Consider the following 27,048-nt stretch of genomic DNA (forward strand, 5'->3'; position numbering starts at 1 on the left):
CCCTTGAACTGTAGGACGTATTCATTTAGTAAACTCAGATACTTAAAGGTGCAACTACTGTTTATAATCTCCAAAGAAAAGCACAGCAAACAGAATGGTATGCTTGCTATCAGCTACACATGAGCCTATAGTCAAGATGCCAAATGCCAACCAGCAACTTGAGGGGTGTGAGCACCCCAGCATCTGGCTGCGGAGTAGTGGAACTGTGTTCTCTGGAATGATGGAGCTCCATCCAATACCACTGAGATTAGCTGCAGTTGTCTAACACCAGTACCTCAACAATGTTCTTGTGACAAATTCAATCAAATCAATTATTGTAAAGCCTTCTAACAACAGTAGAGGCTGTTACTGCAGCAAAGCAGGGACAGACTCTCTATTAGGGACATTGGTTAAGGCTAATCTGGGGCTAAATTACAGTGTCAGTGGTTTTAGCCCAGGTTTAGCCTTAATCTGAATATGGAAAATGGCTCATGATGTAGCTTTATTGGAAAACATAACTATTATGATGTATTCAGTATTAAGGAACTAAAACTATAAGTTATGTAGTTATAATACTGACAAACTGAATCGTGACCCCACGCTTTCAGGAAGATCTTAAGGGCTCGGCACGCTGCTAACTTCACTATGTAACTTTGGTGAAGCAGACAAGATAGCGCTCACAAGAACTGCATAAGGCTACATAACTGGAGTCTTATTGGTGTAAAATCCTGTAGTATTACTCTAGTTAGTCGGTCCACATGGGTCTTTCACTTTCAGTTTAGCTTGCCATAATGAATGCTTTATAGAATGTATCCTATAAGGATGACTCAAAATGTGAATTACGCTTCAGACTGCAGGAAATAATGTTGCTTTAAGTAATGGGTAACCGATTAACTGTGAAAATAAAAAAGGAATTCGGCTGAAATTACATGGGACAGTAGGCTTATTTGAGAATGTTACAAGGTAAATGTAGTATCACAGTAATTTAGCAGCACACAGAAGGATACGTTTCAAAAGGTATTCATGTCAGTTTTCACATCAAATGACTTAAACAGCTACCTCTACAGCTGACCAGTACAGTGTTGGATTCAGATGAGAACTTTTTGTCCTCTACACAAGGTAGTTATTCTTCAGTGTATGTGTTTGTTAGTTTCTGCTGTTTCTGAACCAAGCTAACATCACCTAGAGTAGAGAACATCTCGCTAACATCATCTACAGTAGAGAACATCTCACTAACATCACCTAGAGTTGAGAACATCTCACTAACATCATCTACAGTGGAGAACATCTCGCTAACATCAGCTAGAGTAGAGAACATCTCGCAAACATCACCTAGAGTAGAGAACATCTCACTAACATCATCTACAGTAGAGAACATCTCGCTAACATCAGCTAGAGTAGAGAACATCTCGCAAACATCACCTAGAGTAGAGAACATCTCACTAACATCATCTACAGTAGAGAACATCTCGCTAACATCACCTAGAGTAGAGAACATCTCACTAACATCACCTACAGTAGAGAACATCTCGCTAACATCACCTACAGTAGAGAACATCTCACTAACATCATCTACAGTAGAGAACATCTCGCTAACATCACCTACAGTAGAGAACATCTCACTAACATCATCTACAGTAGAAAAAATCTCGCTAACATCACCTAGAGTTGAGAACATCTCGCTAACATCATCTGTAGTAGAGAACATCTCACTAACATCACCTAGAGTTGAGAACATCTCACTAACATCAGCTAGAGTAGAGAATATCTCACTAACATCAGCTAGAGTAGAGAACATCTCACTAACATCAGCTAGAGTAGAGAATATCTCACTAACATCAGCTAGAGTAGAGAATATCTAGCTACAATAGCTAGAATAGTTAAAGGTTTAAAGGTGCCTGTCACTGCACTATGTACAGCAAAATGTGTCCTCTGCATTTCACCCATCTGTGGTAATGAACACACACTAGTGAACTAGGAGCAGTGAGCACGCACACCCCAGCCAACTCCAATGCCTGGGGGGGCAGAGAGGGTGAAGGGCCTTGCTCAAGGGCCCAACAATGACAGCTTGCTGCACCTGGGTATCAATCCCACAACCCTGTCATCAATAGCCCGGAGCTCTGACTTAACATTTAACATTTAACATCTAGTTAACATCAGCTAGAATAGTTAACATCTAGCTAACTATTAAATGTCTAGAGTACCTGAGTATTTAATATCCTATATGTCCATAGTGTATGTTTGAAGACACCCCTTCTAATGAATGCCCCCGCATTGAGCTGTGGAGCAGTGGAACTGTGTTCTCTGGAATGATGGTGCTCCATCCAGAACTTTTGGGATGAGGTGGGGAGTTGAGAATGCAGTGGGGTGATCATCCCAATCAGCTTCTCACAGCAACACTCCAAAAGCCTTTCCAGGACAGTAAAGACAGTTACTGAAACACAAGCTGAATAAGCCCTTTTTTAATACCCTTGATTTCGGAGGAAACAACAAATGAGCAGGTGTCTTAATACTTATAGTGTATCTAATTAACATATATAATAGCTAGAATAGTTACATCTGTTCTATCTCAACCTTTACATCCTTGAAACATGCCCATGTTAAGTCACCTTTTACCCTACCCACAGAGTAGAAAATTATACATGATATTTAAATAATATTTGTTCAGAATATTTTCTACATTTGTCTTTCATGAGGAATAACCAATAGCTGAATTCAGTATTCGAATACACCTTGGCACCTTCAATGGATTAAAGAGTGCTCTAGTATTTGTGGACATCCCAACAAATCCATAACATTGCTGTCAAATCCATGTTTGAAACCATATTTAACATGAATCAACATGAATGGACCAACAGAAGGTAGAAAATAACTTTGGAATAAAATCTCATTAAAGTTAATAATGTTTTGTTCCCTCTTAAATAAAGTCACCATTGTTTTGGAAACAGGACATATTTGTCATGCCAATGTGTGCCATATTTGTCATGCCAATAAGTGGCCATAGGGGGAGAATGGAGTCAGGTGGGTATATTTTGTTCTGCATAGTTTGAAGGGGCAGCAGGAGGGGGGACGTATTGGGGTTAGGTTTGGGGGCTGTTGCCTGTTTTGTTGGAGTCTCTACCCCTCCCCCCACGTTGCGTGTGAGTGGCTTGATAGGGGGAATTGTCTGTCTGGATGAATTTTGGTCCTTACATCAGCAGTGAACTAAAAACACAGAGGAGCCTGAAATCCTTTGTGTGTGTACAGGCAGAAAGAATAACTGGGGCTTGTGCCAATGTAATGAACACACCGCTATACCCCCTTTTCCTGTGCCGCACTTGGAGCCTGCACATTTGCTTTCTGTGTGTGAGAGTAAGACTGAGTGAAACACAAACACACACACACACACACACACACACACATGGTTTTTATCATTTTTTACTGTACTGAGCTCACATAGGCCCTGCAGTAATAACTTTACTCTGAGCTTCCAGATCCGCTCCGGGGCTTAAAAACCAAAAAGGCAAAATGAAACAAAACAAACTAAAAAAAGTATAACCTCTCAATCGAACCGCCCCCCCCCCTTCTATCCTGTTCCGCCTGCTGAAAAGCGGAGTGTGGCAGAGCCTGGGGTGAACATGACCTCTGACCTTTTGACAAGCTTATGAAAAAAAGAGCTTTCCAGCAGCTCCTGAACCTCCACGCTCTTGCTTATCCTGAGTCTTGCCCCCTCGCTCATGGGTGCTTCTCTTTTATTTAAAGCAGTGGGGTTTCCCCCCGTACAGTGCGGATTATGTCCCAAAAAGGGGCATGATCTGGTGTAGGCTGGTTAGAGTGTCACAGACTGAATGTGATCTAAACTTCCCCAAACAACCATTTAAAGAATGTTAGCGGCCATGGTCTAGCTACATATGTTTGTCAGAGAAATTTATTTTTTCTATTTTTGAACCTAGCTTGAATCAACTAGAGTAGTTAACATTTAGCTATCTACAGCTAGAGTGGTTAACATCTAGCTTACATCAGCTAGAGTAACAGTTAGAATCTAGCTAACATCAGCTAGAGGGGTTAACATCTAGCTTACTACAGCTAGAGAAGTTACTAGGGCTGCAATAATGGACTATTTTGATAGTTAAATAATTTATCGATTGAAACATAAATTGCCAAACCAAGAATGTGTAAAGCAGCAGCAATAAAATATAACAAATCTAATTCAGTTTCAGATCAGCAAAAAAAGGGAGACAAATGTGGACAGTAATTTTAGATTTCAGTTTGAGAGTATTTTGTTATAGCTACATTTATTTGGAAGTATTAGTGACTTTTATTTTGACATAGTCTGTTTGTGACATAGCAGTCGAATGAAGTGATTGCCTCTTCCTCATGCTTGATTTTTTGCCTTTTATTCCGCTACGCAGTAAAAGTTAATAATAGAGTCCACCGTTCTGAGGTTTGAGTTACTTGAAGAGTTCTCTTTTTTACACTCAGCCCATGTCCATATGAGGCTCCCACGCCTCACACTAATAAAACTCTGCTCTCTACTAACACACCAGAGTGATGTCCCTGTAGAGGTGTGACCATGTTGTCTTATGGTTCTCATGGCTCAGTGTTTACAAAGCGTAGCATCCCCCCCCCCCCCCCCCACATGCTCCTTTGCCGTGACAGACAACTGCTCAGTCTGTATATTCTCACTGCAGCTGTGCGTCCAGATTGAGGCAATTCTTACTATAACAATATCACAACCTCAGTAAAGCTGTCCTCTACACTGCTATGGTTAAACTTTGACGTACAATCTGTGGTTCATGTGCATCCCGGATGGCTCCTAGCCAGTGCAAGAAACACATGTGAAATCACCTACGAATTGATTATTCAATTAGTTGCCAAATTATGTGGTCGTTGTTGCACCCCTAGTGGTTACATCTAGTCAACATCTATCTAACATGAGCTAGTGAAATTAACAACAACATGTTCAATCTGTTTCCCAGTCCGCCCAGTGTTGCGGGACATTTCTGTGCACTTATACGTTCTTGCGTGACTGCATGACTTCATCCAGAGCTTGGTACAGGCCCAGTTTCCCAAAAGCCTCTAAGCATCTTAGTTAGGCCATCTTAACTGGTAGTGAGAGTATTCAGTGTGATGTTCCAGCACTGAGAAATCTTGTTCTTATCAGAGAAGAATGGATTAAATTTGAATTAAACAGTGTCTTTTATTTTACAAACATTTTTGCACTTTTTTAAAGCAAGTAATTTGTCCAACAGTGACCATTTATGGTATTAGTCACACCCTAGCACCAAACCTGGCTTTTGCGCCCCCGAGAAGTTACAATTTCAGTTGTGCTGCATTTTAACTATTTTTTTCAGGCTAGTCCCTATAGTTCAGATAGAGCTGAGTGTTTTTCATTGAATTACATAGTAATTGTGTGGTATCAAGCACCTTGATACAACACTTATAACCAGTATTAATGTCAACATTGCTTAAGGGGTTTAATGTGCTTCTAAGTAGGTCATTAAGCTTACTTAGAAGCCTTCACACACATGTAAACTGATATTCCCCTTCCACATCAATGTCATGTTCAGAAATCTCTTTGTCCACACAGGAGAAACCAAAACAAGTTGACAGCATGAGCATGCCAGCACAGAAAGAAGCAAATATATGTCATGAAATATGATGGCAAATGCCTTGAGAAGAACATTAGGAGCACATGTAGAGCACGAACGACTGAGCATGAAGTAGAAAGACAGTGACAGTGTATTGCAAATGCACTAACACGGTGCCTAAAGGTTTTAGGAAATGCTTTTGGAAAACAAAGAATGACAAAAATAAGAGAGATTCCTTTATTACTGAGCCTGTGGAAATTCACTGCAAAAGCAGAACAAAACATTGGATTTTTTAGATTTGAACCAATGCAAAATAATGCTTGATTTGACTTTGCATTGTTTCTTTCAAAGTATACACAGTGTTTGAGTTGATTAAAACCACAAGCTGATGCTGTGATGTCGTGTCCGCATGAAAAACATAGAAAATGAAGTTACCTAAAATGGCAATAGAAAGAAATAATCTTGTGTTCTGATCTTCTTGATTATTAAATAGATTATCTTTATAAGATAAGTGTGTTCCTTGCATTGACTGCAAATGTCAAGACCTGACATATTTAGCTTACTATTAAGATAATAGCATTGATTTAATCATTTCTGCAGGCCACCACCCGACCAAAAATATGCAGAAATGAACCAGAGTGAGATGAACTGTTAAATAGATAAAAAATATTACGGCAGGATTGATGCTGTCCTGCGCCTCTGTTGGAGGTTTAATGCGTTTTCGAGTGCTTTGCAGAAGAACACCGATGGTCTCACTACTGCATGAATACATTTCCTATTACACAATGAACATATCCTTAATTAGAGGCCGCTATCAGATCTTATATTAAATGTCCGGATGTGCTGGAGAACTGTATAGGCGCAGCACACATTCATCAGACGACGTTATTTTAATCAGCAATTCCATCAGAATCACTTGTCACACATTAAGCAGCCATTCCATTCTAAAGAGCTGCTCACTGTTCTAATGACTCGGCAGCAGCACAAATCTATTAATTGTCAATTGGATTAATGAGTATGTAATGAAGCTTGAGCACTGTAGTCTCCTTTTCTCAATCTCAAACTCACAGGAAGCACTTGGACTGCTCTCTCTCTCTCTCTCTCTCTCTCTCTCTCTCTCTCTCTCTCTCTAGTTCAGTACAACTAAAGATAGCTTAAATGATTTAACTGTATTTAGCACACTGCCAAAGCATAATAGGCAATTAAAGAACAGGAATTAAAGCCATTAATAATGTGAGTAATAATAATTATGTGATACTCTTGTTTTTATTTGCCCAAAATATGCCATTATGAATATGTTTGTATGTACTGTGATATTGACAGAATGTAATATTGCAACTATTTTGATACATATCATTGTTATTATGCAAAGACCTCCATAGAATTTGAATCGGGCAGTTGTGTGATAATGCATTGACCAATAGAAATGCTCCACAAAGGAACACAATGGAACTTTTTTACACTTACTTCTATTAAAAGCTTAGATTTGTTTTCCTTCCCCTGTAAAGTTATTATATTAGAGATACAGGGTTGTTGCATGACAGTGACCACTCCCTAATTGCAAAATGACCTGCAGTGTAAATAAACACAGTGGTGACTAGTTAAAGACTGTCCTGCATTATTTACCAGAGTTACTACTTAGATTTCTTGGCTCACATGAATATTTTGATGCATTCAGACATCCACAAAATTGCTCACAGCCTACAATATATATCCAATATTTTTTTTACAGGGCTCATTTGCATGTTTCAGACTTCTGCAGTCTCAGTATTGCAGAGGCCAGTGTTGTGAACAATAAACAAACAACTCGCTGTGCAGTCCTGGTTTAATATCCTCCATGAACGAACGAGCACAGGGTTGTGTCTAAATTGAATGTCTGGTTGCTGTGCAGACAAAGGGTGTGTTTTAAAGAGCCCAACACTGAGGAATGATGAAGAGAGAGATCAGGTTGCAAGAGAAATGGAAATTTCAGGTTAGTTGGATGAGGATAAGAAGAAACAGTGAACAGTTTGAAGTAAGGGTTTTGTTTTAGTTTCCATGAGTCCCACTCATTCACACTCATGTTAATTAGAAAAATAAATCCAAAATAAAACTGTTAAGAATAACTCAAAGTGTCTAGATATACACTGAGAGACCAAACTGAATGCCATATTATTCAAATATAGATAGAAAGACATATGGATAGATAGACAGACAGACAGATAAATAGATAGATGGATATATATATATATATATATATTTATATATTTATATATATATAGATAGACATACAGACATATAGATAAATATATATATATATATATATATATATATATATATATATATATATATATATATATATAGACATACAGACATATAGATAGATAGACAGACAGACAGGCAGACAGATAAATAGATTGATGGATATATAGATAGATAGACAGACAGGCAGACAGATAAATAGATGGATGACTGTTGTGAAGCAAAGACCAAGATAAAGGTGTGTTGAGACCACTTGGTAGAGTGTTTGCTGGTAAGTCAATGGTTTGGAGAGGAATGAGTATCTGTTATACAATACCTCCCTGAAGAGAAGGAGAAAGTGAGTGGAAGAACACTTCTGCTTGACGACATTGCATAAGAACGCTTTGTTCCTCCCTTCCCTTAGAGATTTTCAGTCCAAACGCTGTATGTGTGTACGAGATGAAACCATATTCATATTCCAATGGCGGGGGCGCAGAGCCCATGTTCAATTTAAATTCAGCACTGATTATCAGAGCTCTATGCATATGGATGGCAAAGGGAACAACAGTACTTTAAGACACACCTCCCCTAAGCCAATGATTATTCAGCGACACTTGTCCAAAGAGAGACCCTTAAAATCCACCCAAGAGGGCTATTTGAATATGAAAAGGCTTTTCCTCGTCTGAGCAGAAGAGGCCTCAGCACTGAACAGCTGAACCGCACTTTGGGTCAGTAACGGCCGCCTCACACTGGAACAGCAGACACTAAACATTGCCCTCTTGTAGAAGCTTTCTGTAGCTGTTAGGATGACAGCAGTGTAAACAGAGCCCCTCTGCCGGGTCTTTAAAATCTCACACACTGCTGGGACACCCGGTGACACATGACTTCATATTTCTACTTCTTCTTTATCTCAGTTTCATACACAGGTTTACTCCTAAGTAGCAACTGCTAAAAAAGCTCCAGACATCCAACTATAGTGATAGTTTGGTTTAAAAAAATCTATTTCCGAGTTTTGGTGTCTGCAGTTTTGGCACTCTTTAGTGTTGTTTTGGAACAAATGTAACTAGCAGTCCTCATCATCACACTCATCATCACATTTGCTTCCATCTGCACTGAGTTTGCAGTAATTTTAAGAAGACTTGCTTAGTACAAACAAGCACCTACCATAGAAAAACAGTGTAAAAGTCAGTGTAGTAAATAATACACTGGAGTTGTACACAGCCCTATCAGAAAGAGATAAGATAAGATAAGATAAGATAAGATAAGATAAGATAAGATAATCCTTTATTAGTCCCACAGTGGGGAAATTCTCAATATGACCACCTACCTAATAGTGGGAATAGCCACCCTTGGCACTAGCGAGGCGTTGGCATGGTCTGTGTTAAGTGACAGAAGGTGTTCGTTATAGAGGCATCAATGGCCCGTGCGGCACCACGATTACGCCGTTAGGAGGCACTCAATGTGCCAAGAGTGCATTCTCGATACACCTTGCCTACGGTGGCTCTAGAACAGCCCATGAAGTTTGCAGTTACTCAGATGCTACCACCTTTTGGGTAGTTATTCCCACTTTTAGGTAGGTGGTCAAAATATCCGGATGATTTGTCCAATTTTTCAGACATTGTGAGACATTAGTTTTAAGATGACTCATTGTCTTGACCTGTAAAACAATGTCTGTAATCTTGTGATCATGACAATTAAATTTTTAACAAAAAAAGTGCTCCAAGGAAGGAAACCATGGTCTGCACCACGGTCATGGGCTCATTGATACACATAGGGAGCAAAGGCTAACCTGATCTAGTCCAATTCCTCTGAAGGGCTTATGTAGCATGAATTGCTAAAAAGGTTAATGCTAGCTATGTCTCAATAGGTTTGAACTGTGGGGCCTACACAATATTTTGATGATATGACTGATTGCTGTAATTGAAAACGCTGCATTCCAAACATTGATTCCAGTTGAATGTGATTCTTATCTTTAGAATAGTTGTGTAAGCAATTGCTTGTTAGCTATATATAGCCAACACAAAATGACCATTCCTTTAAGAAGCTGCAGTGCCAGACTGAATAACGAACCAGGAAAAGAGGTGATGCTGATTGTGGAGGCTGAGCAGTTGTGGCAGTCCTTAATAGAAGTAAAACCTCAAGTATATACAAAATAAAAATACAGAATTTATACACATCATTAACTTACACTATACCTAGTATCGTAGCACTGTTTAAAATGTACAAGTTTAATATATAATCTGTGCAATATTTACATTACTGTTTACATAAAGACATTGAGTAAGAAGTGAGTTCAAGTGTAGTGTGAGAGGGGAGAAGTCTTTGGGGGAAGTGATCACAGAGTCAAATTTTTATCATGGAGACTGTGTTAATATCTGTTATCTATCTGTTGCTAATATCATCTCCTAAACCCTATAGTTTTGGTTGGGGAAAAAGGAAAGTGGTCCTAGAACAACACTAAATGTGTCAATGACGGCTGACCTGATCTTTCGGTCTCCAGCAGAGAACACCAGCGTTTCATTTGAGGCAATGAAATAATGCACACAGGAAATGTAGTCATGTAGGGAGGTACACCAGAGGGAGGCGAAGATATACACATGTTAAACAGGAAATCTTTCATTTTGGCTTTTGCGCTGTGATTAATGATCAGATATGCAAATGGAAAATGTGTTTTGACTGTAACCATAGATTTGGGAAGTACTGTCCATTCGGTCAATTCTACAGAAATGCATCTGTTTTGTTAACTGTCTTTACTGTACCTACTGACTTTCGTGCTCGAGACTGCACTCTCTTCTACCTACCTGTTTACTTTCAGTCTCTCGCTCTCTCTCATTCTCTCTCTCTCTCTGTGAACACTGAGGCCCTTTGTGTCCCACTGCAGAGTCGGAGTATTCCTCTTTGTCCAGCCCAACATTCCTCACATAACTGTGCATCCTCTAACCCTGAACAAGGCTGATCTAATCGAGACAGGACGCAGACTGAGAGAAAAAGGCCAGAGCAGGCTGGCTCATGCCCAGCACAGGAGATTCTCTTTCAGCTTTGAGTTTACAGTCCCAGTCCCAGTCCTGGTCCTGGAGATCTACCACCGAAGAGAGTCTTATTTTCAGAAGTGCCTGAACGTCCTTATTAGGGTCAGGTGTGTTATATCTGCAGGCTTCGAGATCTTCAGGACCAGGACAGTGCTCCACTGATCAAGATGTTTCTAGTCAGGCTGGCTGGTAGACCCCTTGGTACCCTAGACAAGACAGCATGTTGAGTATGAACAGATAGCACTGCAAACTGTACCGTGAGCTGTGAAGGTGCTCAAAGCAATATCACACTCAAACAACTGTACTATCAAATATGGCATGGGATCACAACATGACAGTATAGTGGAAGCTTGTGAGAGTGTATCTTCTCTCAGTATCTAGACTTTGATCACACACTGGTGTCTAAAAGCGGATCTTAAGCGAAGGGCTGCTGTCCAACACAGTTTGGTGATTTCCCTGTTCAAACACACCTGCTTTAACCTTCAATCTGTTAATTGCTAGGTTTAATAGGGGTGGGAAAGCACCAGACTCTGCTGGATTCTGGCCTTCCGGGAATGGGATAGAATACATCTGCCATAGATCTACTTTTAGTTTCCTAAGTAATATTTCAGTGGACGATTTGTCAAGAAAATGTTATTTGTGTTTGAGGGACCCTCACACAATGGTAAATAGTTATAACTATATATTATACTATATTAAAGAGTTTATTCCTAGAACCATTTAGCAACCTTTATTTTAAAGAGGATGGGGGTATTAGTCTTCTAGGCTATGGGGAGGTACAGGAGCAATCTGCTTTTCCAGCATATGTTATGCTGTGTTTGAGAAGACACAAGGCTTACATTATTGGCTAGAATGTAAACATGTATAATGACAAAATGATCACCCTGGCCTATGGAGTGGCTAAGTAAAGAAAGCAGTGAAGCACCCACAAGCTATTTTAATCACAATAGCCATCAGAAGTAAGTACTGCTGGAAAAACACCCTGTACAGCAAGTCACAGCATATATCCTCCACGAGAAAATCCAAACGATTTGTGGTGATTGAAAATCTCTGACCTCTCTTTGATTAGATTCAGTGCTGAATCTTTAGAAAATTATTCGGTGCAATAAGAAATTTCACTAAGATTCGCTTTTATTGGATTCTCATTTATAATGATTCAGGAACATGTGAATACACAAATGCTCCATTGTCAATACATCAAGTTCTGTTTCTTCATTTCATTTTTTTACTGTATTTTATAATCACATTACATATATATATATATATACATATATATATATGCTAGGTATTTATTTATTTATTGAACCATCCTTTAAAGACTAAAACCAGCCTGGGACACTAATAAATAGATAATCAAAGGGTGCTGTGCTGCTTTTGGTCTTGAAACTGTGCTACCCCGAGCTTCATATTGAAAAACTGTACTGAGCTTCATGCTTCTGCCCCTCTCTGATTATCTCCCCCCAGCCTTGGCGACCAGTTCTATAAGGAGGCCATTGAGCACTGCCGCAGCTATAATGCCCGTCTGTGTGCAGAACGCAGCATCCGCATGCCATTCCTGGACTCGCAGACCGGTGTGGCACAGAACAACTGCTATATCTGGATGGAGAAACGGCACAGGGGGCCAGGTACAAAAACCATAAATCAAAGCAATAAACTATGAAAAAAATATCAATTTATTACAGTGAGTTTACTTCAGTTAAAGAGTTCCATTCATGGTCATATGTGTGTACATTAAGTTAACACTAATAAACCCTGTTTATGGGCACCATACAGTTATGACCATATTTGGAAATGCAGGTCTAAAAGGACTTTCTGAACAGGAAAAATTAATTTTAGAAAAATGCTGTCCTATGGATATTATAATATTTATAATTATCACTAGATCCTCTGAATGAAGAGGTTGTTAAGGCATCAAAATATGAATATTGCTACATGTTGGCTAATGCTACTGTGCACTAAATTTGCATCATTAGCCTCTAGTACGCTTTGCCAGTGTATTGGCATGTGGTAGCATAGCATAGCCTAGCTTAGCACTGTAACAAAAATTTTCTTTTTGTAATTATTAATTATTAATGCACTAAAATGGACTAAAACTAAACTGTAGTTAAATAAAAAAAAAATAATAATGGCTATTTCAAAGAGAATATGATTGTGAAGGAGTATGGACAGCAAATATTATTCCGAAAAATAAAGCAGCCAACACTTCACTGAAAGCCAACATTCATAAGACTAAATGACACCTACATAAGACTTTCATAACAACTGACAGAAACCTACATAAACATTTATAAAGGCTTATACCAAGAAGCGTCAGTTGCCCTTCAGCAAAATGCTGAAAATGGTCAGCCATCAGTGGATATCACATGTATTCCACGACGTTTGATCCTACCACAAGTATTTGGATAAAGAGAGCTTAGCTACTCACACCCCTCTCAGTTTTCCTGTAGAGTATAAATAAGATCTGGAACCTAAGAGTTTCACATCTGATTCAGTTGGTATTTCTTTTATACCATTGCAAACAGACACAGGAAGCGGGCATGTTTGCCTGTGGATGTCCTTAATGCCTACTAAATATTATAATAACACTCGTACAGTATAAACACTGTACTGGTGAGCACTGCTCCCTTGTGTTTAGGCCATTTAGACTAACTGGTTGTGACAGATAAGCTACAGGGCTGTATCCTATTCTGTAGCATACGCTTAAGTTTGTTATGAACTAAAGGGCCTTTGTGTAAAGCAATCATGACACAGCGTTGTCTTCCTTCTGACCTGACCAGAGCCGTTGTTGATATCGAGACAGCAGCGTTCCCTGCCAAAAGGAACGGTATGATGCTGAGAGCTGGACACAAATAGAATCAACATCTTGCATGCTAAGGCCTCTCAGACACACCCTGTACTTTGTGGTAAACCAGTGTTTATTACATGTTTTTATTTAGGGTATTTAGGGCTTATCTGTCCTCTCCCTCTCTCTCCCTCGCTCTCTCCACTTCCATCTACTGAAGTCAGTCTATAAACCTCTTTAACTTCAGTCATATTATTCAATAAATGCTACAATTATAAAGCTCTTATGTGAGTTACATAGGTAAGAACCGCCGGTGTAACTGTCAGTTTTTTAAAACGGACATTGCCGGTCTAAGGTTAAAAATGTGGAAGTGAGGAAATCTAGATGTAGAGCAAGGTTTTAAGAATGAGTCAGACTTGTTAATGACCCAATAGTCATGAAAGCACCTCAGGATTGATCATTTTAGGGATCAGTTAACTAACTCTTCACAAAGTTAGTTGAGCTAAAAGGTGCAAAGTGAAGTAAGTTACAGTTAGACTGGGCTAGCTACAGTAGGTTTGCTGAGGCAACAGACCAGTTTGTTTAGCTTAAAGACTTAAAGACAAGCCACATCTAAGCCCATATGGCTTTCTGTGGTCTGGCATGCAGTAATAGAAAGAAACACTGCATGTCTGGTGTGCAGTGGCTTAATGATAAAGGAAACTGAGGTACAATGCAAAAGAAACAGTCTCAGACTTTGTTTGAAAAAAAGCCTTCAAGAAATATCAATTCCTGACATGCCTATCCTTTGAAACTATGTGTCGTGTTCTGTTTAGTGTCCATGTTCAGTATGAAATTTCAATCTATGGCCTAGCTATAAGCAATATTTTGTAAAAAGTGTCCTAAATGTTGTTTATTGTGCTAGAAGTTCTGGATGAATAATGATGACCAATACTTATATACCAAGAACTTATACCACGATCTGCTTGTGGGGAACAAACTTCCCCTGGGTGTCCGAATGCTGACTGAAAACCCACCTCTTCTGAGAGTACTTGTGTGAAGTGCAGTGCTGATTATTATGGTCTCCATATTGGCTTTTTGTGTTTAGTAGTAGATAGTAGATTTTTTGCATCCTAGCCTACACAAACAAGCTAAGCGTATTTTCTGAGTAAACAGTGAAGCACTTTTGTAAGTCGCTCTGGATAAGAGCGTCTGCTAAATGACTTAAAGGTAAATATGTATATTGGTTTTGTAAGAAAGATAAAACTATAATTCACATATTTAATGTAGTGAACCAAAAACATCGACTAGTTGTACCTTGCCAAGACATAGATCAATGAGACATGACAATAATTGTAATTATTTATTATTTTATATATAAATAATGGCAACCCTGCCACATAACATTGACATAACAATGCCATAAATATGTCATGATTGATGTCATATACTGTCATGAGTTCTCAGACAGATTATGTCCATTAATGAAGCTGTGTCATTGAACATTACCGGTAACTGACAGATGCTGTAATTAAACGTCTTTATGCATGTGACATCAAACACTGTAGCATCTGTCATGACAGTTACCAGTAATGGTAAATTTGCACAGTTATTTTATATACATTTTTCCTCACAATAAGAATGTGTTGCAGAAGTGTATACACTGTTTAAATGTTCACTGTTCCCAATCTAGTCCACAGAGTCCAGACATGGAAACTAAACTGAAACCGCTTATTTTGAGTGAATTGTTTTTGTAAAAATTAATTTAAAAACACCCTATTGATGTACAGCACTTTAGCCCCACCCACTCACTCAGTTAGAGCCCAGACTTTTTTTTTTGTTGAATGAAGCAAAATACAGGGCAATCAGAAGAGATACATACATCTTACATGTCTTAAAGACACTGTAATATTATATTGATACAACAACCTTAATTGTAATTGATTAAAAGAAGTTGGTGTAAGTGTGTGTAAACAGTTTTTTCACTCTTGTGTGCCACTGCAGGATTGGCTGCGGGTCAGATGTACACTTATCCTGCCCGCTGTTGGAGAAAGAAGAGGCGACTGCATACCCCCATCGACCCTCAGCTTCGACTATGTGAACTCAGGCTTGGTATGAGCATAACAGAAGGTTCCCGTGTCTTTCTCACACAGACACACACACACAAGCCACCCACGCTATACACCTTGGCTTCATATTTCCTCCTTCTCTGTCTCTCTCTCTTTCACTCTCTCTCTCTCTTTCTCTCTCTTTCCTTTTCTCCATGGTCATTCAGAGACTGTAGCATTGGCCTCATCTGGCTCTCATTACCCTTTTCTTTCTCTCTCTCTCTCTCTCTCTCTCTCTCTCTCTCTCTCTCCTTCTCTCTCCCTCTCTCTTTTTCTTTCTCTGTGCCCTGACTGGGCCCCTTAAATCATTTGGCCATGCAGCATTAGAATGTCAGTAAGGCTGAGTTGGTGTTGGTGGTTGTTGGTGTTGAGGGCAGGGTTGACGGAGCTTGAGGAACTTGATAAGAGGGAATAAATGCCAGTGTGTTTCTAAAGGAAGCCCAATGCATTGTTTCCAGCAATCTAATACTGCCGCCTAGAAAGCCTCCTTTCTCTGTGCAACTAGCTATTCCAAATGCCGTGCACAAGCAAGGAATGAGACATCGCAGACGGAGAGTCTTCAGCACAATCACATTCATCTACAAGACTTATATAAGACCTATGAGAATACCAGAGCTAGAGTGTGTAAACATTGCTGCCCTGTTGAAACTGCATGTTGGCTGGAATAGGAGTTACTGTGCTTCTCTAAACTTTGAAATCAGCTTAATGTATCTTACATTTTCAGCCGACAGTATGTTCGGCGCTGTCACTATAAACAAGCCACCCTGTAGGAAAAAAATGCTACTTTGAAATGCAGTGGCAAACAGATGTTGAGCATTTAGTGTAAGAATTTAGCATAAAGTAAACTCAGTTCATGTTACTCCTTTTCTACAGAGACCATCTGTGTTACTGGTCCTCTTAAAAGATGACCTTCTTGAACTTTAGAAAGTAGGTTTCCTGTTTTACATGTACGCCTTAATAAGCCTCATAGATGTCTAATAGTGTATACCCTGCTTCTTAAAAAACACCTCTTCTATTTTGTTTAAACATTTCTCATTGAAACAAGCAAAGAAAGAAATTCTGTTGCATGCAGATTCTAAACCTTCTTTCTGGAATAGTAGAATATTTGATCAAGTAATAGAATAATGGCTAATTATTTTATCATATTTTATCATATTTTATCACATTTAGTCACATTTGCATTTATTTATTATTATATACAATTATGTTTTTAGAAGAACATTTTATTACATGAAGATATATTTTATAGTTAAAACCAACTGACAAAATGTCATTTTTTGTTTCTTTTGTTTTGTTTTTGACACCAAAATGAACGTTAGTCAAAAGTGCTGATCTAACCTAAACCTGTTCACGCAGATTGTACATCAAATTTAAATTAATATTATATATTATGTTACAAACTATACAATCAATTAGGTTATTACATATAAATATTTGTATGATAAATCAAATATTTGATTAAACTCTAAACTAAGGGTTAAAGTTGAAAACTGAACAATAACTTATGCAAAACAGATGTGTGTGTGTGTGTGTGTTTTACGTTGAAGTAGCTACACTCTGTGAACTCTAAGTTCACATTTAGCAAAAAAACAGGCAAGTAAAAAAAGTAAAGGTGCCCTAAAACTGTATTTGAGTTGTAAACAAGGAACCAAACTTTTCATTTTTCCACAGTCTACAAATACAGTCGGTCACACAGTTTTTCTTAACATATGATGAACAGACTGCTAGAAATGCTCCAAAAGTACTTAAGTAAAATAAAATCTTTTTGCATTTACTTACATTGAAAGTTAGGAAAGTTTTTTTTCCTTCTGCTGCAAAATTGTTTCATCACCTTTTTGGTGATGAAACAGATCAACTCACATCAGTTTCAGATTGATATTCCATACTGAGCCTTTCAGGATTATTTTGAATCTACTGTTTTGCAGCTTCTCAGTGAGCTTAAGCACAGTCCAGCAATCAGTGAATCTTTCAGAACCCCAGAAAACATGAGCCACTCATAGTATTGTTCAACGTGTCTTTATATATTTATCTATATTTATTTCGAATATTCAGAATTTGAATAACAGGAATGCCACATTTGCTAACTGACATCCAAACATCCGGTTCCTCTCTAGATTTCCTGAGGAACAAACAAGAGGAACTTCAAAGTTGTAGGCCAGCCAGGCCTCAAAACTTTCAGCCATTTAAAATGGGTCTCACCTGTCCTTCTTCAGACTGCAGCAACAGAATGAAACCTCAACAGAGTCAAAACTCTCTTAACTCAACTCCCACAAACATGCATAAAGCCTCAAGCTGTGGTTGGCAGTAACACTAGGGCTAAATGTAAACACACCTGCATAGGCTATTCAGATGTGGTAGATCTTTAACCATCTTTAAGGCTGCGACCGACCACACACACACTTCCACCTTAGTCCACACGACTGTTTCACTGTCCAGCGGAGAAAGAGTCCATCATGGACCAGGAGCTGAGGAATGTGAGGTATGTGTTTGATAACAGTTAGCAACCTAATGAAACTTCTCTCTCTCTCTCTTTGGATAAAGTCAGAGTTTTACAGTGTATATAAAACCAAGCGAACAGATTTCTGACTATGAAACTTTCATGGATACGTATAGAGAGCATGGCTTTGTGCGAGACATCTGCCAGAGTTATATTAATTACAGTTTCAAGAGATCATTAGACACACAAAGCAGGGCTGGTTTCACAAGCTCGCACTACACTGTCACACTGTGATCCCATGCTTTAATTTAGAGCTGACATAGTGTGTTATTGATCACAGCTTACATTAAGGATTTCATTGCTATCCTTTCATACTGTTCTGTCTAGAGCACCAAACCTGGAACACTAGAATCTAGAAGAAAGCAGGATTAGAGAAATAAATGAAGACTGAATGAAGACTGCTATCAATACAAATGGAAAACCACCAACATATTATTGCTACTTTGTAACACAAGACATTTTCTTTGTATAAGAAGAACCATCTATTTAAGCAACATACCATGTAAGCATTGGGTTTTTGTGTTGTCATGGTTCTTAATAAGAGCACGCTCTTAAAGGTGTTCAGTGGTTCTTTGAGTAGTTCAGTGCCACTTTTGCCTCTATAAAGAACCAGGCTGGTAATAAAGATTAGTGAGTGTGAAGAACTTAAAGGTCTTAACAACTTTCATTTGCTGTGAAGGTTCTTTAACAATTTAAAGGTTATTCTCTACCATGAGCATCTTTCATGATGGACCAAAGAGTGAGATTAAACTTTAATTGAATTTAAAATGAGTGACTGTATATCAGAATCAAAGTATTGAATTTGTCAAGCAAGGTTTCCGCAGAAGGTATCAGTGTTAGTATCGATTCTGAAATAATGCAGGACAAAATAGATACCAAAAAGCAGTGGGTACAGCAGTGCAGTGCGCAGATGCTCTGTACAGATTGAACTATAATTTATATTTATACATAAGTGAATATAAACAGTTAAAGATGTGAGCAGTTAATATGTAATGTACATGTGCAATATGTTAGAGTGCATGTGTGCAGCTGATCACAGATGAGGGATGGGTCCTTATTTTGAAGGATTACGAAGAACATCTGAAGTACATCTAAGAGACCTTCAGTATGACTTTTAAAGTCACACTGAGCTCCTCTAGAAAATGGTGCTTAGAATTTATGTGATTCTAATGTGTTACATCAACACCAGGGTGGCATGGTGAAACAGGACCTGGGGTTGTGGGTTTGATTCTCGCTCCTGATTGTGAGTAGGTTCTAGACCCAGCATGACTCATGAAGCATGAAGAAGTGGATAAATTCAGCCATGTCACTCCACTGCTGCGTTCTCTTTACTGACTTCCTGTAGCCGCTGCCCGCATCAGATTCAAAACCCTGACGCTGGCCTACAAAGCCAAGAACGGACCAGCCCCTCCATACTTGATGGCAATAGTCAAAAGCCGATCCGCACCAAGAGCCCTTCGAGCTTCATGTACGGCTTGGCTCGACCCAACATCCCTCAAAATCCACGGAAGACAAGCGTCCAGGCTTTTTTCTGTCCTGGCACCAAAGTGATGGAACGAGCTTCCCCTGGGTGTCCGAACAGCAGAGTCGCTCGCTGTCTTCAAATGCAGACTGAAGACCCACCTCTTCCGAGAATACTTGGGCGAATAGCAGAGTGGTCACCTTACCAACTTGTGTTTAGTAGAGTCTATTAGAATTAGTATTATTATAAGTAAATAGCAAAGCACTTTTGTAAGACGCTCTGGATAAGTGTTTGCTAAATGCCTTAAATGTAAATGTAATGTAAATAAGAAGATACCTGACTGAAATGTAAATGTGATTTAAACATTTAAATCAAACAAATGTTTTATGTTTTTATTTCAATTGCATTTTTAAGCCGTTGCCATATTGGACTGGACTTAAGCCTAGTGAGAATTTACAGTGACAGTATCACTACTCCACTGAAGCTGAAGCCACTGCCAAGATTTTGATATGCATGGTTATAAATGAGGCCTGAGTTGAAAAACAGTGGACATGCCTGTTAAGCATTCAGCTATTCCATTATTTTACAGTCCATAAGTCCAATTTCTACACTGGAGTTTACATAGTGGTTTGTGTCCTGTTGCATTCTTGTGTCTTATCTGTCAACGCAGCCTAAAGTTAACAGGCTTTGTCTGAGGACCCACCACTGAGAAGAAGACATATTGTATCTGCAGATTTCTGGGAAAAGACCCAAGTGTCTCCAAGATGCAGAGCATTCGTTCAGTTCAGTTTCAGAGTTGTGTACACACTCAGTAGACTGACTTTACATGGTGTAATGCCACTCGTTAGGAGCTGAATGAAACCTAACTTCATAGTGTGCCAGCTGACAGTTGCACACAGCAGGTCATGTCATATGGAACGTGTGGCACATTTAATTATTAGCAAAATTAGTAACTACATAGATCTTAATGCAGCCGGCTAACCAAGCAGAACAAACGCTGGTACGAGCAGCTGCTCAGGCAGCTGTTGTGTGGACATTAGCTGCCAGTTATAGGGTATAGAGTATGAGAGATGCCATAAGTGAGTCTGCTTACTGTTATTATTGTGCTTCATCACTGAGGAGTGGTAGCAGATTTAAAAGAGCAGTAGTGCAGGGTTTAAGGTCTCCCATGTATCGGGAGGCTGCGGATTTGCATCCTGAGGTGAACATCAATGAGTTTAAGCCTGATCCTGGAGAACTGCCAATGTCATCGCCTTGCGGCGGCTAAAACTAATCCTTTGTAGCAACAAGAGGTTAATGTGGAAAAACTGTGGGGTTTTTTTGGGACGTAGGATTTTATGTAACCATTTACACACTAATTCCAGTGTGCAGGACACAAAACTGTGAGTTCAGCAAACACCGTAATAAATAAAACAAGAAACAGAAAACAGAAAGTTAAGAAAATGATCATTGAATCACAGAACCTGAAACTTTTTTGTTTGGTTAAAGGAAGCGATGGGTGAAAAAAATCTAATGATCAAGATTAATTACTGACCCCAGATTCAGCCAATCAACAAAAAAAAAAATTATATCTGAAACTTTGTCCTTTAGTTTAGTATAGAAGATGCAAGGTAACATTGCTAACAACCACTGGACCTAGACTGTCACCAATCTCCTATGTGGCATCATCCCATGCATGGAAGGCCTGGTTTGTAAAGTCAAATCAGCTCATTGTTACATTATGCTGGAATTTGTTCCTTTTGTATTTGATTTATTGTTTATTGTGTAAAAATGTGTGCTAGACAAACAACTTTTTTGTAGTTTGTTTGTTTATCATACATTTCTACACTGATATTCACACCATTAAGTGTAATGTCAGGGTTAAAATGCTAACTGTTCTTGCATGAAGTCTCACGACTGCTAAATAAACCCCCCGATCTGAGAGTCCCTGATCAGCATATGCAATACGGTGATTAAATTAAACTGGGGAAGCGCTGTAGAGCAATCTGGTGTGCTGATTGGTGTGTGTTTGAAGAATTTGTCCTCGATTAGGCTCTTTGTCTTTCCTGTCTGCTCCGGCTGCTGATTAGCGGGGTGTGAAGTGTAAGATGAGGTGTTCAGCGTTTTGCAATCAGTGCTGAGTGACAGCACATTTCCCATGGGACTCAAGGAGCCAGACACAAAGAGGAGAGAGAGAGAGAAAGAGAGAAATGGGGGAAAGAGCTTCACCAAAACACCAACACATATGCTCCTTTGCTTTGTCCTGGAAAGAGTATAGAGAGCATGGAGGCGCTGTACACCATGGTGTCCATAGCGGCACAGATTAAACATCTAGAGCTTCTGAGAACAAAGCTCTTTCGGGCTGTACATCTCCTTTTCTCATTCTCTCTGTCGCTCTCTCTCCCTTATCCCTCTTTTATTGTGAGCACCTGGAGGCTTTCTCTTTTCATGAGGCCCGTCGGGCCATCAGCTCAGCAGAATAAATGTATGAAGGGCAGGTGCATGCTGCAGAAAGCTGACCCTACTGACCTTCACACACACACACACAGCCATAAAGAGGTAAATTACTTTTTTACCGCTGGTATTTTGGGGCAGAAATTCACAGGGAAACTCAATGGATCACTGTTCCTTACCCTTCTCTCTCTCTCTGTCTCTCTCTCTCTCTCTCTCTCTCTAATACGTTGTCTTTTTTCTTTTTTCCTCTCACTGTCCTCTCTTTCTTTCTCCATCTTTCCTTGTCATCCTCGCTTTTTCTCTCTCAATTTCGCTCCATATCTCTCCTCGCTCTCTCTGTCATTTTTCTCTCTATCATGTCTTTCTCGCTCTCTCTTTCAGAAGCTGAGCTGATGCCCAAGAAAGAAGCCCCGCCCACCGAGGCCACGGCCCTGGAGGCTCTGCTGAGAGGGGAGGGCATTCTGGACAAGAAGAGCAGCAGCTCTAAGGAAGAAGAGACACTGCTGGAGATTCAGGTATACATACACATACACAAACTCTTAAATGTTAAAAGAACCTTGTCTGTCGGCTGTTTGAAGACATCTAGCTTTTTTATGTTTTATTACAAACCAGATTTTCTTTGTCGGTTTGCACAAAAACATATTACACAACTGGGCTTAGTTGAAATAGTGATATTCATGCATATCAATTAGTCAATCAAATAGTAGAAGTATAAAGTGGTATCAAAGTGAAATGTTATCCCCTTGTAGTGATGCCATCTCCTTTCACATGGAGTTTAAACACATTTTAATAACAATTTGGAAAATAGAGCTTATTTATGAAAACATTTTAAATGCCAAAAGCTGTTAGCTTATAGGTGCTTGAAAATGGATAGAAACAGTTCCAAGAAATTACCAGAACTATGCCAAAAGCACTGTAACTCACATGTTCCCATGGCTTATTGATTTGCAAATATTTGCAGACATTTTTTCTGGGTGACTTGAAAAGTAACAGGGACAAAATAGTGCTTTGTTGTTGGATAGAATGTAAATGTTATCTAAAAGGTCCAATTTGGCACCTTAAATTAGTTTTATGGCTAGACTACATTCAGTTTTCCCAGGATAAAAAAACATATGTAAAACTTCACGTTTTTTAATAAAGAAAATAAAATGAAAATACATAAATAAATAGCTGGGGTATTTGGAGTCAGTGCGACTTAATTGCGATGGTAGTTATATTAACTAACTTAGAGGTATCTTTGAATTATTAGTCTATTCAAACTAGCTGAGGTTTTTCTTGTGTAAATAGCAAAGCACTTTTGTAAGTCGCTCTGGATAAGAGCGTCTGCTTAATGCCTTAAATGTAAATGTTAAATGTAAACAAACTAAATGTACTGAAGATATGTCACACTGAATGAATTGCCTCAGTAACGAGCAAAAGTGCCATTAGTAAATGAAAGGTGTTCCCAAACTTTTGACAGGCAGTATATATAGAAATATAAACAGTTTATAGGACTGTTTTGAAACAGAGCACCTCTTAGAGGCTCATTAGCTGCTGTCCAGATCCTCCTTCCGCTACAGGGGTGATGAGCCCAAATCTTCACTAAGCACCATTATTTGGCTTCTCCTGAAAAATCTGAGATTCGGTATCCCTTCTGAGCCTAAAAATATTTTCTCCAACATTCCCCCGTGATCTGTAGAGGGTGCTCGAAGCTGAGGAAAATGGGGACGGTTTCCATGACGACGAGGACTTTGAAGTGGACACACCAAAGAGGAAGCAGCGAAACAAAGGCAGGGTGAGTAACATCACTGCACATCAAAACAAAATAACACAGACTAGTAACACCACGAACAGAACAGAAAACACCCAGCCTGTGTCTCCTACAAGCTATATTAATTATAATATTGTATTAAAATATAACATTAAAAGGTAATTACACATCCCATTTTCCCAAAGTCACTTTTACTCACATTCGAATACCAATGTAATTTCCCCACTTTTACTTCTGAACATGAATGTGGCATTGAGCAACACTTTACACAGTTACTCTGCTCGTTTGAATGAGCTGACTGAGTTTGTTAACGGATGTGTTGCTCAGAGCCGGGGTTCCGGCCGCAGGAGAACTGAGGCAGTGGCCAGTGATGACCAGGACAAGCCCTACGTGTGTGATAGTAAGCACCGCCTCACACTCAACCTCCATGACCTTTTGCAGTTACAGAAGCACACAGCTAGCTCGCCCATAATCACCACTCATCCATTAGTGCTGAACCATCTGGACTGGTATTGTGAATCTGTTGTTTCATATTGCAGCTGTGGGAAAGCCTGCAGTATATTAAACATAATAGTAAGTCAGCCTGGATTATTTTGACCAAAGTACTTTTGTTGGATTGCATGAATATCTTAATGCGTCAAGCCAACCATAAAAACACTCTTCTGGAACTCTGGACATGCTCACAGCACACTGTGATTATTTATAGGACTCGCTTGCATATTGCAAAGGCCAGTGTTACAAATAGTATATATTGTGCACTCCTAACACACACACTTAAACATTCACATTAAAAATGAAGATGCCACAGAGAGCTCAGAGGGAAGCACTTAGCTTCCTAAAGCAGTGGTTTTAAACTCCCCGCTGCCCTTAAAAAAACAGAAGGTCCTTCCTAGAACCTATGTAGAGGTTCTTTACACTCATACATCTCATCTATAAACATGGTTCTCATTTTTGTGTTTTCCCTCCACTTACACAGTCTATTCAGCACAAGAGGAGCCTGTTCACTGGGTATTAAGTTGAATCAGGTGCATTAGTCATGAGGAAAGGCCCAAAAAAAGAGTTCTTCTATGGCAGGATGGGGAACTCCAGTCCTGGATGGCCAAGATTTCTGCACAGATTTGTGTTTTACCTGCTCAGACACATCTCATTCAACTGACCCATTAATTGCCAGGTTTAGTCAGTGTGTTAGAGCAGGGAAATTACCAAACTGTGCTGGACCCTGGCCTTCAGTTCCCCATCCCTGTTCTGAGATTATATTTTATATTATATTTTTAACAATCATCAAACAATATATACCTGCATTACATTGGTCACATGACCAAAATATTATTTTTTTAAAAAACACTTTCTATATCATTGTTATACCAAGTACCAGAACATCAGATTAACACTACAGTCCAACTACAGTATGAACATGGCTTGTGTTTTTCTCAAAATAATGCTGCAGCCTGTGTTTTCCATTTCAGCATGGGCAGTATTCCTGCGTGGTCTTTGTTAGTCTCGAGAGCATGTGTCTACCCAGCAGAGGAAAAAAAAGCCTTTGGGTTCCAGAAGCATCTTTGAATGAACCTGTTTTGTTTTCTTGTCTCTTCTTTTGCTTTGTGTCTTCTCTATTCCAGACAGATACAAACAAAAGCATAACTCAAAAACTGCTGACTCAGGTATACGGCCATGATGCCCTCTTCCTCTTGCTTGGACTTATGGGCTGCACGAATGACAAGGCTTACAGAGGCTGTCTGCTATTAAAGAGGGGTTAAAGTTAACCGGCCGACACTAATCCGCTTGTTCTCCAGTGATTACTGTGCAATGCTTTCTGCCTATGTTAGAGTCCTTGGCTAAAGCTAGCATGCATGGCTAATAATAACACTGTTTCTTTATGCTAATAGCTATACTACTAAATATCAGTTAACGCGCAGTGGCTACAGATCACCTGCTGTGCTCTGCTATGCTGACACTACTTATGACCCTGAATGTTGCCAAGAGATTTGATATGCATGCTTTGACTTCCCTTTTGCATTTTATCTAATGTTATGCCTTCCGTGGTGTCAATTCTATATGATCTAGGGTCTTTAGGGTTTTTGTATGAGCCAGTCAAAGTGTAGCCCAGTCAAAGTGGCACTCCAGTCTAGTAGTCACCAGTAGTTGAGGCCCTGTCCATACGTATCCAGATATTTTTGAAAATATATTTCCATATATCTCCATCTCCAACAGAGTTTCTAAAAATCACTCTGTCCACAATACAATGCAAACATGGACCTGAAAGCTACTTAAAGAGTCCTTATAGGCTCTATGAATGAGGAGGAACCAATTTGAAGGTCAGATTACTGTTTTAAAAACATTTTAAATCAGTGATAAAACCTCATGAATAGTTTGGAGCCCTTGACTCAATAATGCAAAAAACTATGTGATTTTCCAACTCTTTCTGGATACTGCACTTGCACAGATCACACGGAGGGGGGCTTTCCCCACTAATGCCAGCATATACAGTGGGGGAAAAAAGTATTTAGTCAGCCACCAATTGTGCATGTTCTCCCACTTAAAAAGATGAGAGAGGCCTGTAATTGACATCATAGGTAGACCTCAACTATAAGGGAGACAAAATGAAAAAAATCACATTGTCTGATTTTTTAAGAATTTATTTGCAAATAATGGTGGAAAATATGTATTTGGTCACCTACAAACAAGCAAGATTTCTGGCTGTCACAGACCTGTAACTTCTTCTTTAAGAGGCTTCTCTGTCCTCCACTCATTACCTGTATTAATGGCACCTGTTTGAACTTGTTAACAGTATAAAAGACACCTGCCCACAACCTCAAACAGTCACACTCCAAACTCCACTATGGTGAAGACCAAAGAGCTGTCGAAGGACACCAGAAACAAAATTGTAGACCTGCACCAGGCTGGGAAGACTGAATCTGCAATAGGCAAGCAGCTTGGTGTGAAGAAATCTACTATGGGAGCAATAATCAGAAAATGGGAGACCTACAAGACCACTGCTAATCTCCCTCGATCAGGGGCTCCATGCAAGATCTCAGCCCGTGGGGTCAAATTGATCACAAGAACGGTGAGCAGAAATCCCAGAACCACACGGGGGGACCTAGTGAATGACCTGCAGAAAGCTGGGACCAACGTTACAAAGCCTACCGTAAGTAACACACTACGCCACCAGGGACTCAGATCTTGCAGTGCCAGACGTGTTCCCCTGCTTAAGCCAGTACATATCCGGGCGCGTCTGAAGT

The 27,048-nt window shown here is 39.4% G+C and overlaps 1 protein-coding gene across 2 annotated transcripts in view; it reads left to right on the plus strand.

The window, feature by feature from the left end:
* The window catches only part of dpf3 (double PHD fingers 3), a 42,953-nt gene that overhangs the window by 3,066 nt on the left and 12,839 nt on the right, over window positions 1-27,048 (plus strand). For both annotated transcript variants that reach the window (XR_011979999.1, XM_072685358.1), the window contains exons 2-7: window positions 12,263-12,423; window positions 15,564-15,671; window positions 22,441-22,574; window positions 23,738-23,833; window positions 24,137-24,209; window positions 25,429-25,470. Coding sequence is in view for 1 of the 2 variants with exons in the window: in XM_072685358.1 (XP_072541459.1) it covers window positions 12,263-12,423; window positions 15,564-15,671; window positions 22,441-22,574; window positions 23,738-23,833; window positions 24,137-24,209; window positions 25,429-25,470 (614 nt within the window). In the remaining variant the exon portion in view is untranslated. The remainder of the gene's footprint in view (window positions 1-12,262; window positions 12,424-15,563; window positions 15,672-22,440; window positions 22,575-23,737; window positions 23,834-24,136; window positions 24,210-25,428; window positions 25,471-27,048) is intronic.

This window comes from Salminus brasiliensis, chromosome 1 (genome assembly GCF_030463535.1).
Source record: "Salminus brasiliensis chromosome 1, fSalBra1.hap2, whole genome shotgun sequence".
NCBI lineage: Eukaryota > Metazoa > Chordata > Actinopteri > Characiformes > Bryconidae > Salminus > Salminus brasiliensis.